This window comes from Anabas testudineus, chromosome 8, assembly GCF_900324465.2.
Source record: "Anabas testudineus chromosome 8, fAnaTes1.2, whole genome shotgun sequence".
NCBI lineage: Eukaryota > Metazoa > Chordata > Actinopteri > Anabantiformes > Anabantidae > Anabas > Anabas testudineus.
Genome location: NC_046617.1, coordinates 1,545,883 through 1,563,319, shown reverse-complemented (window position 1 = coordinate 1,563,319; position 17,437 = coordinate 1,545,883). Strand labels below are relative to the sequence as shown.

Below are 17,437 nucleotides of genomic sequence, written 5' to 3'. Positions count from 1 at the left end.
AATTCCTTGGAGTGGCACCACTTCTACTAATTCATCTCCATTTATCTGTGGACTGATGACTATCTTCGAAATCACTCTAACTCCTCACATCTATATACAAATCAGCAACTCTTGGTCATGGGTCTTCTGAGATCTCTTTTTAGAGAGGAATGACTCGCATCAGCTGATGCTGCATGTGAATAACACACTGACACTGTTTGAATGTTATAAGTCAAGATAGTTCTAATCCATCTTGCCATTGTTTCACTGAGTAGACTCCAGGTTTGCTAACATTTGACTGCAGTTGGTGTTTATTCACATCAGAATTCTTCTTACTTATTCCAAATTGTATGTTTTATGGGTGTGTTCAATTTGGACACAAAATATTGTGATAGTGTTTATTAGCTTGGAAATATTGTGTTTATTTATATTAATGACTCTAGTGAAGATTGGATCACATTTGATGCCTTGACCAAATTTGATCCATTCAGTCCACTGTTATATCTTATATAGGGATGTGGGAAGTCGGAGATGGGGGGACTAGTGCGCAGGTTTTATGGGCAGAAAAATGTGCATCTGGTTAATTTTTATAACCAGAATCTCCATTAGTGTTGATCCAATGTTTAGTCCTCTGCCAGATAGGTTCCGATTCATACTCAGCTGCCGCACTGCATAGACATTTATGGTAAATACTACACTATATGTTGAATACTATACTGTATGTAGTGTGTATATTATCATTTATTATATTATGGTTTATTTGTAAAGCAAGTAGACATTGTTCTGCTCTTTGCTGACACGTTCTTTAACAGTTTCAATCTAGTCACAATTTCCTGTACTAGAAGGTTGTAAGGTCATATCAGCATATAGAGCAGACCAGGAGCTTAAGGGCTTGCAGGCGAGAATGAAACTGCAGGCTACCAGAGGGTCCCCCAGGGACACCAGTGGCTAGGCCTCTTCTCAAACTGCCAATGAGGTAAAATGCTGTTTCCTGAGACTGACACAAGTGACACTAAATATGGTCAACTGGTAAGAGAAATGTATAAATGTGGCCCTAGGAGTCCTGATTAACTTGTAGATGTTTGGTAAATATGGTGCACCTTAACTACAACTTAAAAAGCTTTAGCAACAATAGAGTTAAATAAATTACAATACAACATAATTGCAAATAAAATCATAAAAACTATAAGAAATTATTTGGAAATTAATAAAGAATTGCGAGGAGTAAAAAAGAGGAAGTCGTATATTGTGGGGACCCTTGCCTTAAACCGGCCAAAAGTGACTTTTATTACTACAAACCCTGCTTGGTATCATTCTTCGCAAGACTGCTACAGGAGTAAATGACAACCAATCACTAATACCCACAAGAAAAACACCATTCAGAGCTGCCTAGACGTGAAAAGCTAAACCACAGACAGTTCCCACACCATAGACACCAACACACAGACCAACCAGGCATCTAAACACAACCAAGAAGATGTAGGATGTAGTGTTGGCAAAAAAGTGGCTGACTATGGGTAATACAAGCATGGCCAGATTTCTACCATTCAGAGTAGAGGACTTACAAATTGGCAGTTATCCGGGCAAGTCAAACTGAAAAAGCCAACTGCTCCACTCAATTTAATAACCTGAGTCCCTCTCAGTTTACTCTAGAGGTCTATGTTTTATTCCAACCAAGGATTTGGATTTGCAGATTGGAAATACTGCTGGACCTAAATGACCTGTGCAATGTTAATAAAATCCGTTACGTTCGAAGTACTATTCACATAGCAGAATTTTTGTGCTATGTAGAATGTGTGTGCATTAACTATCTATAGTCTACTAAACTAAACATAGCTAAATATATTCTACAAAACACATTTCTGTGTGGGAAATAAGGATTACTTGGCTTTGTGTGATACACCTTCATACTCTCTTCATGCATTTAGTGAATGACTGGTTGTTACAATAGAAACCTTTTTGTGGTAATTAAACCTCCACATTTCTCTAAATCCACAGATTGCAATATGTGGAAAGCTGGAGAGGGATTATGTTCCGTTTTTGGTGCCACTCAGTGCTGGTGTTCAAATAATAAAACATTGTTTACCATGGTAATTTAGGTTAAACCTGATCCCAGGCGTGTGCCATTCATGGTGTTCAGAGGTAAATAATTACAAGGCACTAAAAATAAAACTAACCAAAGCAGATCTTTTTCTTGTGATTAAACTCACTGGCTACTCTTTGATGTGAGCAGTCATCTACTATTCACCTAGAAGCTTTCATTGTAGAATGGAGAGTTGTATATCCATGTATGCTGGGGACAACTGCCAGACTGATGATATTACTACTAAAGTTAGGTTGCTAGGATACAATGACAGGCTGGAGAGAGTTTGTGTGTGAATGTGGAATCAGATGGTACTGCCACTGAATGCTTATCAGGCATCTTGGAAAGACGGAGAGATCAGAGTGTTACAGAAGGAGGTAGGAAAAGACGGGGGACGGGACGGAGAAAATGAAAGACAGAAAAAATGAAATGGGAGGTGAAGATTACAGATTACTCCTGGCACAGGATTGGAGTATAGGTGAGAGAAGAACGAGGAGAAAAGAGCAAATGGGTTTTTGTGGGTGTGGAAATCTAAGCCTGCGTGGAAAACTCAGGGGAGTGAGGGAGGAAGAAAAAATGTAGGGCAGGAGACGAGAAGGCAACCATGCACAGGGATATGAAGGCATGAAAAAAGTATGTGGACACTAAAACATGAACATGATACTGCAATGTCTGTGTCTGATTGTGTGTTTTAATACACTAATGGCTGCATCATTGGAATGAATGTGTAGTGGTAACACCTACACACACATAATGAGGTTACAGTGTCTTCTCCAAGGACACTGAGACACGTGGCCAGGATGAACTGGGAGTCAAACTGCTGATCCTGCAGCCCATAGACAACTGCTCTATCTACATTAAGTCTTTTCTATGAAAATTCAAGTCATTACAATGTAATCTAAATAATCTGTTAAAGCTGTCCTAATCAGTATGTTAAATGATAAAAACTCTACTGTTTTTGTTTCGTTTGTGTGTCTTTGCACCTCACCCATGTCATCCACTTTATGTTGCTGAAGAAGAAAAAACTCCCTTAGCGGCAGAAGCAACTTCAACTGAAGACCAGATCTGTTTGCTCCTGAACGTGTGCCTGAAGGGCACTTACTTCATTTAGAGAAGTGACTTCTGACAAAGACACGGATGCACCACGGGTTCCCCAGTGTCATCTTTTGTAGCTGTGTGGAACAAAAAAAGCACTCACCTCTTTCCCTGAAGGACAGCAACCCACTGGTTCAGATGTGTGGTTACACCTGGGTGAAGATCAAGATCCACTGCTGCTCCTGAGTTCCCCACAGTTTTAGTTCACTCTCACTGCCCTCATCAACCTATTCCAGTAACAGCAGCAGTACCTTGCACATACAAATCCTCTGTGTGCTACAGTACCTTCTCAGCAACAAACAAAAGACAGACTGTAATTCCAGAACATAATGTAGATCTCCCCTCAGGAGCTGGTGGAAACTAAAAGATCTAACAGTTTAAACCAATGACCACTTTGAACTGTATACAGAAATATATGGAAAACCCAACAACCCCACTTAAGCAGCACTAGGCAACAGTGGAGAAGAAAAAACTCCCTTTAGAGGATGGAACCTCCAGCAGAGCCAGGCTGAACCGGCCATCTGCCTCGACCGGTTGGGGTCAGTGGAAAGAGAAAATAACAGCAACAAAAAACAATGACAACAAGCAGCAAATACACTGGGCAGGTTGGTAGAACGGATAACTGCACTCTGGAAATACACAGCTCTGGGGAAGAGGATACCTACAGAGGAGTGCACATTTGCCAGGAATGCACACACACAGGAAACCTATTAATCAATATTTCTGGGGGCATTTCCCCTACCCCAATTATGAAAAAACAGACACTATCCACATACTTTTGCTCCCCTTGTAGAAAACAACTTGATTTCTACATTATTGCTCATCATTTCTGGATAGTGTTGAGTCAGAGGACAGCAATGTATGAAAGAGATGTGAGAAATGAAAGATACAGATAGAAGATGGAATGAGCACACAGCATGTGATAGAGACCAAGAGACATAGATAGAGAGTGATTAAACTGAGCCAAAAAGCAGCAGGATTCTAATAGTGAGTGTGATATTCTCATGGCTACTATTCTGATAGACACCAAAACTAAAGCAGACAGCAGGCTGCTTAACACTCTGTATCAGACCTTCTTTAATCTAACAGCTCTGAATGAATGAATACACACACACACACACACACACACAAGCCTGTACAGAAAACAGGTTTGCGCGCACACACACACACACAAACACAGACATCTTCACAGTTACAGCTCTGAATCCAAAATGAGATTTAATAATTGATAAGGAATGCCTCGCCAGTTGAATTTACAGACAAATCACGTTGCTTTCCATGTTAGTGGAAAAAGAAAACAGCACAGTCTTCAACAGAGCATCTAGGTCAAACACAGTGTAGCTTCGTCAGTAAAATGCATGTTCAATAACATTCAGGTCACTGACTTGGTCACAGGACAGTGGATGATATAGGTCTCAACACTTTTGTTAGCAGTCACACCATCACTGAAGAGGGAATTCGCTCGTTTAGCAACCAAACCCACACCATCACACTACCTCCACCATGCTTCTTCAAACTCTCCTCATCTTCTACAAGTCCATCTTTGTCTCACTGGATGCTGTTCCTGAAATCATTTACAGTAAACCCTCTGTATTTACTCTGATAAAGTCTTTTCTCCATCCTCTGTCATTACTCAGTAGTGTTTTGTGGTTTTCTAGGTCTTTTGGTTCCTGATCTTACACTATATCTAAACCTGTATATTAGACTGTTACTTGTGTTTTCTATGCTAAACCCTGTAGCTGTAACTCTATGTTTCTTTTTTATCTAGTGAGTATTCTGTGTTGTGATTTTGGAGTGATCTTGGCTGAACACCTACTTCCATGGAGAGAAGTCACAGTACAAAATCATCCCCATTTATAGACGGTTTATCTAACTGTGCACTGATAACTATCATAAATCTTGGAGATCACTCTGTAACTCTTCAAAGCTACAAGCAAATCAACAGCTCTTGATCGTGAGTCTTCTGAGCTCTTTCTTTAGAGAGGCATGGCTCACATCCGCGGATCCTGCTTGTGAATAACACACTGACAGTGTTTGAATGTTGCTATAAGTCCAGATAGTTCTAAACCACCTTGCCGTTATTGTTTCATTTAGTAGACTCCAGGTTTGCTCACACCTGACTCCAGCTGACACTTAACGTAACATCAGACGCCCGGTGTCTTTTTCCACCAGCTCTTTGTAGGTATGTACATACTATGTATGCATGTTCAGAGAAGACATAAAAGACTGTGACTGTTTGCCTTTTATCAGTTTAGAAATATTGTGTTTGTTGATATTTGTGACTTTTCAATTTATGCAGAAAACCAGAAAAGTCACTGTGCAGGGATTACATGGGAGGAATTAAATATGATCTGCCATGAACTTTTGTTATGACAATTAAATTGTAATATCTAAAGGAAAACACACAAGATAAGCTTCTATTAAAATCTTGTGTTCTTAATAATTTCCGTTTTTTAAGAGAAAGTGGACAGGTTTTCATGCATCACATTACTGTAAGTGAAATTACCTTATTATTATTATTATTATTATTTTATTTATTTTTTCTACTGGCAGTATGAACTAGGAGAACCTGCCAGTCAAACAGGACAGTACACTATGGATAGCATCTCCAGCCTTAAGAGATGTCCCTGCTAGACAGGAGTCACCACCGGGAACACAGGACATTCTCCCAGTGGGAAAATGTGGGGCAGACTCTCAGTCTTTTACTATTTACACTAGTTTTGGAACCCCTGTTATTAAAGGTGTCATAAAAGGGGAGGAGGACCACACAAAATGTGGGAAATATGAAATATTTACAAAAACTGTATTCAGATCTAGAATTCCTATTAAAGTTAGTTCTAATAATTGACAAATATTAATGTAAGACAGGACAAAAGGAAACTGATAAAAATGAGGGAGGAATGAAAACTATTATGATGGATGTTGTTCTGCATGGTAATGCCATAACTGGCTATATAGCTGCTATAAATTATTCCAGACTAATTACACAGAAATGTGAAAATATACAACTGACAATGACAACTGAGTAATGCTGAGTCTGAAATAAGACTAATGCACACTTCCTAAAGGAAATGTGCATGAGTGCCGGGGGCAGTTGTTGATAGCGGGGGGCAGTTGTTAATAGCGACTGGGAATACAGAAAGTTGTAAATGTGTAAAATCCAAGTCAGTGATGGGGTTTAAGCTAAAACCCAGTGCAACCAATGATTTCCAAAAAACAAAACAGAAACCAAAGAGGTCTGAAACATCATTAAACTGTTACTAGAGTTTAAAGGACAAAACTGTGTAGACACATACATTTGGGTTCCTGGCCAGTTCCCCTACCCTGGTCACCTCCCCTTTCAGCCACAAGATGTCCCTGTTACCCCCCTTACGTGGTCCCTCAGCTCCCCTGGATGACTCTCTAACCAAATGTGGACCCATTTCTCTGCTGATTGACACATGAGCACACTGATACAGTCCCATTTATTTATTACAGTTACATTTTAAAAATCAAACAATGAAAAAAGCTTTTTTTCCATCGTGAGAGATAACATCACATAACAAACAACAAAAAACAAACAAACAAAAAACAAACCAAATAGCTATGTTGTTGTTTATCTGTATTGTCCATCCATAGTAAGCATACTGTATGTCAAGCTTTTTACAACTTTAAAGAGTCACTTCAAAATTACTGACTAGTCTTTACTGGTCAACGCTGGACAGGTTGAAATTATGTGTGTTTTAAGACAAAGTATGATAATATGACATTTCCCAGGCCAAGAGTCAGCAGTCACTGATCAGTGGAGAAGATATGTAACCATGCCTTTTAAAATAAGTGAAATAAATATGCTTAATATGCTGGTAATACTAAGTTTGGCAAATTAAAGGGGTCATTTAGGGTTTAAATAACTCCTTTTTATATATTATTTTGGGAGATTTAGGATGAAAGGACGGGGGTGATTGTTGTAGCACAGGTGCAACATCAGCTACAAGAGAAAGTCACATCATCAATCATTCCATGGAGGTTGACGGTACCTGTTGAATATTAGTTATTTAGTTATTTTAACTTTGATCTTTTGAGCTAGCAATATCTGACTTCATGTAATGTCATAATTTTGTGCATCCCAGTTGAACACACTCAACACGCACGCTTAGGTACCCGTGAAGGTGATCAAGCTTCATCCACAAGGCGGCCATGTACTATATGTTGGTGAACATTCAAAGTGTTCCTGAGCACAGTAATAAACAAACATGGTGTCTGTGGAGGAATGGGCACCTCTGTTGACCATGGAGGCTACTTTCTGCACAGATATTACCATGCTACACACTATTTCAGTGTAGCATTCAAGTTTTCCTGTCTGGATGAGCAGTGGTCTCTGGTAGCAAAGCCTAGACTTGCAACAATGCATAAATACAGTAAAAACTGTCCTCGCATTGCTCAAAGCGTCTGTGTTTGTGTACTTGCGTGAACTATAATTCAATTCAATTCACTTCAATTTTATTTGTAAATAATTGGGCTCTAAGTATTAACCTTAATGCTTTGACACACTGGATTTGGCTGTTGACTTGAAAAATCTTAAACCATATATTGTCATTTAATGACAGAATTTGTACTTTGAACCATTTTTAAAGCATGTATTACATATTACCTTGCTATTTCTGATGCTTATTGACTTATGGTACTTTTGACTATTGGTGTAGGGGTGAAAGTACACTCACACATCTTGTGGTCAAGAGATAGAAACTGAAGGGTATTAAAAAAATATGGCCAAAGCTCGACAGTCCTGGTGTGCCTACTTTGAGCTGCTACACCAGAAATGGACAAACACTGTTTGGTGAAGTGGTTTAGCAAGAGATTCGTTTGGTCCTTAGTGAAGAAAACCTGGGTACAGACAAAGACTGTGGACTGCTAAACGTTTTTAATATCAGTTTATGACAAAGTTAGAGAATAGGGTTGAGTGATTAGGGTTAGGGCAAAACCATTGGTCAGGGTGATGAAGCTTAGGGTTAGGGTTACACTTCAGGAATATGTTGACTACTTCTGGTTGAGGTTAACAGTCCACCATCTTGTTGACAGTCTGTCATCTTTGTCTGGGGCAAGATCTTTCTCTCAATCAGTATGAGAAATTATGCTTTGTAGTTGCAGAGGTAGGCCTGTCCTTCAAATTGATTTTAATTTAAGTGAATGCTGTCACCATGTCTTAATTACATTCTCGTAAAATCATGCAAAATAACTGACCTACACCATTCTGGTGTCCAGGGACTCGATCTCCAATAAAGAGAGCAATTTTCTGGGAATTACTTTATGAAGTAACTACATGGGATATTAGAAACATCTCCAGTAGCACGGTTGTGTGTTCAGTGGACTATTTAATGACTAAAATCATCAATTCTTCTTCTTTTGTAGCCAGAATTTAAATGTGGACAAATGACAGCCAAACAGTTTGGACTCTAGCCTAAGATAAGATCCATCCTTCTGAAAACCAGATGAGTAAAAGTGAAAATATGCAGTTTTTGTGAGTTTAGACAACAACTAAAAACACACAATGCACTGTAGACATCAGAGTCCTTATGGTCTATTTCACACTTTGGTCTCCAAGTCTAATGTGTATCCTCACTGTGTGGCCTGCCTGAGCTGGGTTTATAATTGCAGATGTTAACGCAGGTCAACACAGCAGAGTGTCTGCAGTCCGGTCAGTTGATCTTAACAGAGATGCACGTAGAGCTGCACGTTGCCAACTGTAGCTCAATCAGCAGATTCAGTTCAGCTCCCGTTTATTCAGCTCAGCGCAGCTTGACTCGACAGTGTGAAATAAACTCAAAATGCATCCAGCCTCTCCTCTTGTGGTGCTGCAGCTTGACATCTTTTTATCTTCTACTTCAGAAGCCACTGATTCACTGAGAAGAGAAGAGAAGAGAAGAGAAGAGAAGAGAAGAGAAGAGAAGAGAAGAGAAGAGAAGAGAAGAGAAGAGAAGGGGGATAATTAGTGCAGAAACACTATGCAGAATGGAATAAAACAGAACAAAGGGCTGCCTCAGGTTTCAGAAGTTGTGAAGAGGAAGACGAAGTGAGAAACAAAATGTGTGCCTGTAGAAGGATAATGAGAGACAAAGGTAGGCAATAAAAGAATAAGAGTGTCCCAATTCCAACACCATTGTCCCACAGTGGAAGGCACAAAGGAAATGAAAGTGGTTCACTGGAAAGTTGGAAAACAATAAAACAAATACAGAATGGCAGTGAAACAGCTCTTTGTTTTCTCTTTTTGATGTCTAATTGGCAGTGATCCTCTGAAGTCAAAGGTGGCTGTTGCACGTATTGTATGATCGCCATTTTCTATACTAGCTGTTAAAGCACAACACAGACTTACAAGTACAAAGAAATCCTTGACTTGCTTTCTCTCTGCTGAGTGTTCAAGTTGGCAGCGGCAAAGTGGCTCTTAGAACTTTTATACTCTCTGTACTTTACAGCCTGCACAGCGTACAACATCCTCAATGCTAATACAGAAAGACAACATAAGGCTAATCTTTAATGTGGAAAAAAGAAGAAAGAAATCTCAGGTGACAGGGACAAACAGACATACAGTAGAAGACTGTACAGGCGTGTACAGAACCACAAATAGCTACATTACACTAATTGGATTGATATAATTATCTCATTATGTGATTTGTGACAAATTATTATAAAAGTATTCAAATGTATGTTTACTAGATTAGATTAGATTCAACATTATTGTTATTACACATGTACAAGTACAAAGCAATGAAGTAAGTAAATGCAGAATATACATGTCTACACTATGTACGGGATAGGCACTATTATTATTATTATTATTATTATTATTATTATTATTATTATTATTATTATGGACAAGTATATATAAAAATATATAAGACAGTATATTATGAAGGCTAGTTTAAAGTATGGATGTAAACAATTACAATTTTTAAATATAAACTAATAATACAGCTTGTGAATTTTTACGGTACATTCCTTTAGGCCAAAAACAGGAAGCTGTGGGCATTCAAGTTGATGTTTGAGCATCTGTGGCTGACCATCATTTAAACTAAAATAATCAGAGACAAACCAATGATTGAATTATTATTTATTGACTTGTAATCCTTTCCAGACTATTGAGTGCAGTTTGGTAGTTTTTGGATGTAGTAATTAAGGGGGTAGATACAGGTTTAGTAAGTTTTACATCACCTTTTTTAGTTTTACAACTGAATTAAAACTAGTATTTTGTGGTTTCTCAGGTTGTTTAATGAGAAAAGAGGAGAAATGACAAGTCTGGGTGCTGTCACATATGAAGCTCAGAGGAGATGACATCATCAAGGTCAGACATTAGTGCAATTTCTTAATTACAAGTGATATGTTAGTCTTGGCATGATGTAGTAACGAACAGATGTATTTGCCTGCATTAGTAGTAATCACCCACGACAAAGAATCAGGATGCGTGAGGAAACAAGAATGGCAGGTAAGAAGTCAAAGGGTTTCCATGACAACCAGCATACCAGTCTGCTAACAGATCTGCCTGTCAATGCCACAGTCTGAAACTAGGTTCCAAAGCGCAGACTGTATTTGTTAAACTGGTCTGTTCATTTTTTCAGACTAAACAAGGCTGTTCCTTCCTGCTGGTTTACATCGTTTTCCTGAAGTTTGCATCTGGCTGATCAAAGCTGTACCGGCAAGATTTGTCTGTTACTTGCTTCACAGTTATGTGAATAATAGATCAGATTAAAACAGGAACAAAAGAAAGACAAACTTGACATGTAGAGTGACATGTAGTAATATTATAATATCAGTGTGTAAGCTCTTAAAGAGCAGAGAATTCAAGTAAGTAACCTAATTATTAAGAGAACATGTATCATACTTCGTTAGTGTTGATCTGCCTTGCTATTCCTGTACTTTAATATACTGCAGTGTCTGAACACATCAAATAAATATCTTATTACTGGGCTTTAAACCTTCCTCTCTCTGTTTTTTCCAGTCCAGTCCAGTAGTGTTGGTTCAGAGTGGTTCAACGTCACAGTGTTCTCTTTGAGCAATAATACACAAGGTCCTACTGGGGCTCTGTATTAATACAAGTCCTTATCAAAGTGAAGCAGAGGCTGCGAAAACCATTTGATGTTGCGGAGAGCATGCTGGGCTCAACTGGATCAATAACAAAGATACTTGCAATGCTCACAGGAGGCTGTCAAGTGTGTTGTGTGTGTGTTTTCCTGAAGGATACAAAGACTCCTACACTTTCTGCACAACATTTCCACATTTGATGTATGTGTGTGATGCACTAGCTTCATCTTTAATGGCAGCCAGCTCACTGACGCAGTCTTGTTCTCAAACCCACACATACAGTGTATATGTATACATTTTTATTCTGATGTGTATCTCCCAGAAGATTATTCTCTCTGCCTTATTCTCTATTTGGACATTCTCTGGGCACATGTGCACATGGCTGTTTACTGAGTTTACTGTTTTTTGTGTTACAGGTTACATCTGTCAAGATGCTGCATTGACGCAATGGAGACACAATAAAGAAATCTCAGCTCCCATACTGTGTTATACCACAGACTTTTTTTTTAGGTAGGTCATTTTGAAATTTTCTCTGATTTAGAATTGATCTTTTCAGCCTCTGTCTCACAGTGTACTGGAGACTGAGTCTGAATATAAGGATTTTTATTTAAACTTGAAAATGTGTCTTCATTATGGAGGAAAAAAACTTTTTGTTGAAAGAAATGAAAAATGTTTGGATGCATAATAGTGTGGACCTTGGCAGGAAGGATGGTTAAGTGAGCAGATCTCCTGAACTTATCATCATCATCATCATCATCATCATCATCATCATCATCATCATCAGCTTATGTTTTATACGGCTAAACTCAGTTGCCAAGTAGCATTCCCATAATGATATATCACTACTTGGGTTTGGGTAAATGTGGTTTTAAATGGACATCACTAAAAGTCTGCTGGCACATTCAGCCCGTATAGCACATTATTATTCTCATTATTGCTGTTTGATTTGAGGTGTCCTCGCTGAGTGTAAGAGGTGGACGTACAACAGATTTGAGCAGCGATTTGCAGTTCTACAGTTGTTCTAGCTGAGCGTGCTAAAGCATATTGAACACACATCTCTGCAAGCAGACAGCACTGGGCATAACACCTATTTGATTTACTGGAGAGAAGAGATTCAGTCCATGGTTGTCTCGATTCAGTCCCTCTGTTTTCTTTCTTCTTCTTGATTTGATCAAGGGAAATGCCTTCCAGATGTACTGAGATTTCATTCGTCTGTGTGCGAGACGTGTGGGTTGCAGTCCGTTCTTTATTTCTCAGTATCTACTCTTCTATCATTACTTATCTGCTTCTTGCTCTGCAAATCATTTTCAGTTCAGTTGTTATTGTGAAACTAGCTTCCTATCTCGGCCTCTAGTATCTCTGGTAACTCCACCTTGCTAATGGTGTTATGATGATTCCATCATCTGCTCCACTTACATCAGAACAGAAGCATCAGAACAACTTATCTCTGAAGCTCCTTAGTCATGCATGGCTTCATTATTCCAAACAGAAGTGTTCAGGAGCAACTGGACTTGCTTTGAGTTCTTGACATTTCAGCACCTTTCACTGGTGTACATAGATACACACTGATCATTTTAGTGGAAAAACTCTCCCTGTGAAAACTAATCATCTTAGTTTTGTATTTAGTTTTAGCATGTCCAGACTGCCCTGCGCTGCCACTATTTGACCTTATTTCAATTCATTATGCCCACTCTGATCATTTGCCTCCTGCCAGTTTCACACCAGCCACCAGATGTCCCAGACTATGCCCAGCTGCACACCTATCACATACTGTATCATTCAGCTCTGACACTCCAACCCACCTCCTTTTACCTACAGTATACAGTACAACAGCCAGCCTGGTTTGGCACATGCTGAAGTTCACTGATCGACTGTTCTAGCCCATCTGCTATGTACCTGCGTATTAGTTGGTTCTGCTTGGTGTTTCTTTCACAAAACATGACAGACAACACTTCAATGAAACACACCTCTTCACTCTGTGATCTACCCATTATCTACAATAAACTGCTTATTCTACTGATGGCAGGTGTGATGGAGCTGGTCTCAGCTGTCACTGGGCCAAGTCTATCTTAGTGCTGACAAACAGAGAAAGATTCTGACATTCACACTCGCAATCACACCTACGGTTAATTTTGTCTCACAATTTAACCTGACCGCATGACTGAATGTCTTTGGACTGTGGGAGGAAGCCAGGGTACCAGGGAACCCACACAGGCACAGGGAGAACACTAAAACTCCCTTCCCCTCATAAAAGTGGACCCACACATTTATATGCAGTATACAAGTAAAGTGAATCATTATGCTGTGCTCAGGTGCGGGCATCTACAGGATGCTTGCAAACTTCTTTTGGAAAAACTGGCCCTTGGATTTTCCTTTTTTCCATTAGTCTGATACTGTCTGTAAAGTTTTCCAGTCATTCGGATCATTTCCCCCAAAAAACTGCTCTTCAGTGGCGGCTGAACCTGCGTAATGTTCTTGACTGTTTCACAGTTGTTCAGCATGAAAGCCAGGAGAAACAACCTACAGGTGACCATGGATTAATGAGTCTGTGACTCCACAGGGTTTATAGGCCTGCTTTTTCAGCCAGTCAGTCAGAATTGATAAGTTTTTCTGGATGGAAGGTGAATTGTCTTTTTTGGGATTTTCTGACACTGTTTGTAAATGTAACAAACAGCCTATTGTTCATTCAAAACCTAGACAAGATTATGGCACTGACTTTTACTAGCAATAATTTATTGTCTTTCCTGGATTCCATGGAAACTCATTTATGAGGGCAGTGAATTAAATTTAAATAAATTTTATTGGTATAGCGCCAAATCTTAACATAAGTCATTCTAAGGCACTTTACAAGGTTTAAGGTTTAAGATCTTACAAAATATAACTGTATAAAGAATTATATAGAAAACCCAAACAACCCCACTTGAGCATCAATAGCCAACATTGGAGAGAAACAAACTCCCTTTAGAGGAAGAAACCTCCAGCAGAACCAGACTCATGGTGGGCGACCATCTGCCTCGACTGGTTGGGGTGAGTGGAAAGAGAAGAGAGAAAAGAAATGCAGGCCACAAAGAACAGACAGGAGGAAGCACAACTACAGAGAAAAGACAAAGTTATGACATAAAAGGTAGCATTTGAATGAATAGATGAGAGGATAGGATTGGAGAGGAAAGCAGGATTGTGTCTATTACCCCCACAGGTTTACCAGAACTAATTTTAAAATGGTTTCAGTCTTGGCACAATCATGTAATCATGTAACAGCCTTAAATAGCAAAGGAATGGGAAACATAACACGTCTGTAACAAGATGTATAATGAACAATCCTACTTGGCATTCATTTCTGGCACAAAACAATATTTCATGATTAAATTACCTCTGTACTGTGGGCGGAGTGCACGGTTGTTGGGGCAGTTGCGGCCCTGCTTGCTGAAGTTGATGTTGGTTCGGATGCAGCGCTGTAGCAGAGGCTGGGTGGGCCGGGTGTTGTCACTCATGCTCAGGAAGATCTTATAGGGCTCGTTCTGGCTGAGGAGACGCAGGGAGTGCATCTGTGGTGGAAAGTGGGGTTTTAAAGAACAGAAGGATGCTGAAACTGCTTCATCAGAGTGAAGAGTTTAAATCACTGATACAGCTCAGTTTAATCGCTAACTGCAGTGTGAGGTACCACAGTTCACACAGGATGTCGGATAATCCAAACCGAGTCTGCAAAGCTTGCACTCAAAGACCTGAGGCGGTAATTGCTATTTCTATCTATTTATCTATCTGTTTGTCTGTCTGTCTGTCTACTTAACATACAAGGCCAAGATAGAGAAGGGAGGGAAGGAAAGATACAAGAGAAAAGGAATGAAGATGAGAGCGATGGATTAGAGAGAGCTGACAGACAGGTGAGAACAAAGGACGGGTGATTGAGAGAGGGAATAAATAAAGTGAGAGTAAACGACAGATGGTGTGTGGGAGTTGATTTTACTGATGAATGCAGGTGAACGGCGCTCTGGAATGTAATGTGCTGCACTTTGAGTATCCTGAATTGAAAAGTTTCAATCTGATGTGTCCTGCTGTTCTTTGGTGACATACAGAGGTGCTTTAGTCAGATCCACAGATATTTGAACAGGGACACAGTTGTCATCATTTTGGTTCTATGAGCCGTCACCACGGAAATGAAACAATCGAGATGTGCTTCAAGTCAGATTTTTTTTGGTTTCGTTTATTTTTAATATTGTATGAAGATACTGGGGTGGGCAAGGGGGCGATTTGGAAAATTTGAATTTGAATTCTAAAATGAAAAACTTTGGCTTTTAGCCATACACTTTATACTACTAATAACGAAAGTACACTAGTAATGAAGCAATGTAAGATATACCAAATATGTAACTCTGACAAGCACATCATGCAGGGATTATCAGTGTGGTTGCAACTGTTCCTAAATTACAGTGTTATGTATGCTACACTTTGACATTCAATTATAAATAATGACATATAATTAAGTCATTATTATTTATTAATCAGTTTCAGTCAAAGTACCTATCAACTTTTGACTCAGGCAGCAGAAGCCAATCTGTACCACCCTATAAGAATTACATCAATCATGTAGGAATTACAACCACTATAGATAAACCCTCTATTTTAAGGACCTAACAAATAATTCACCAACTAGCCACTCGGGTGATCTATTGCCATATGTGTGTTAATCCCTCATCAGTTCATTTACAATAAGCAGAAAAACAGTCAAGGGTTGTTCCATTTGCATTTGGATCCCGTTTCTGTATTTAGTTATTTATAATTTATGCGACAGTGCCTATTAAACAACAATTACACTGGCGATGTCAGTGGAAATGTGACAGAACTAGATTCACAGCTAATTTGCACACATAGTCCCAACAAAAGATGAAAAAACATTTTCTCAAACGTTTTGTTCCACCAGTACTAAACTGAAAATACACCCAGCCAAGCATAAAACATTACAAATAAATTAATCTATCAAAACATCAGAGCGTGCTGCACGATGTGCAAGAGCTGATTTTGGACCGAAACTACTGAGAGACAAAAGCGTTGCAATTTAGTTTTTCATGCTGTGTACATGCACTGCATTTCATTACTTTACTGTTACAGCAACTCAGTCTCTTTTATCTAAGGCACTCAGGAAAAAGAAGGTGGTTTCAGTTATGTTATGAATTTGTAATTTCACATTCCATTCAAACGTCCTGCTCTGACATTACATTACGTTTAACTACTACACATACTGTACCTGCATCTGTGTCACATAGACTGGCTTGTTGATGAGTATCCAAGTGGATGTCTCGTAGCATGGAGGTACAGTGATGGAGCCCTCGTAAGTGATGTAGCGCGTGGTGTCAGGGTAAAGATCTGCTATGTTCAGGCCCATCATTAAGAATGCATCATCTAAAGAGAGAGAAAAGAAAGAGAGGGATAGAAAGCTTTAAGGTGTGTTGTGTGAAAGTGTGTTACGTTCAGAACTATTGACAAGAACGCTCCACAAGAGGAGGAGAGTTGAATTCTGTGCCTGCGTCTCACTGATGTAGAACATGGTATAAATCTGAAATGAGCAAAAAACAACATGCATATGATGGAGCGGACAGTGTGCGTGTTCTTGTAATGATCAGGGTCTCTTTAAACAGTCAAATTATGAGGATTTACTTCACCTTTGTGGTCAGAAAGTTGAATCCACAGGCCACACTATTCACTGTAAGGGTTAAGACTTGCCTCTGCTGTGGGTTCATATCCTGTACTGTACATCTTCACATTAATATGCTGTAAATGATGTAATGTCCTAAGTGACAATAAGAAGATTTTGTGTGCATGTGTGTGGTTGTGTGGCATTTCTATTGTTACCCTGGGACTCCAGTACAGCAGTTCAGTCCAGCCCTCACATTAAAGTGGTCAATGATAGCCTGGCTGAGGTTGAACAGCACAGGCTTCTATGTTAGGCTAAGGCAAAGTGATTCCTCCACCTGTCTTTATCCCAATGTTTCCCCTGTTACATCTTCACTAGCAGCTGTGCAGACCCTACAACTACAGATACTAATGGAGCCACACTGGTTAACGGCAGTTCTCTTCTAATAGTAACAGATGTTGTGGTTGCTGGAAGAGGTTTAAGCTGCAAATATACTTTTACTGCTTATGTGATATTAATTTCTGGGTCTACACTAAACCGTCTAGAGCCTGTGAACCTGACTTAATCACACACAATCTGTTTCTTTTACAACAACAAGG

The 17,437-nt window shown here is 39.3% G+C and overlaps 1 protein-coding gene across 1 annotated transcript in view; it reads right to left on the bottom strand.

Moving 5' to 3' along the window:
- Positions 1–6,661: 6,661 nt before the first annotated feature.
- The window catches only part of LOC113159996 (carbonic anhydrase-related protein 10-like), a 78,849-nt gene continuing 68,073 nt past the window's right edge, over positions 6,662–17,437 (bottom strand). Inside the window, exons 7-9 of the mRNA XM_026357003.1 lie at positions 16,452–16,606; positions 14,580–14,754; positions 6,662–9,036 (exon numbers count right to left, since the gene is read on the bottom strand). Coding sequence (XP_026212788.1) covers positions 9,014–9,036; positions 14,580–14,754; positions 16,452–16,606 — 353 coding nt within the window. The 3' untranslated portion in view covers positions 6,662–9,013. The remainder of the gene's footprint in view (positions 9,037–14,579; positions 14,755–16,451; positions 16,607–17,437) is intronic.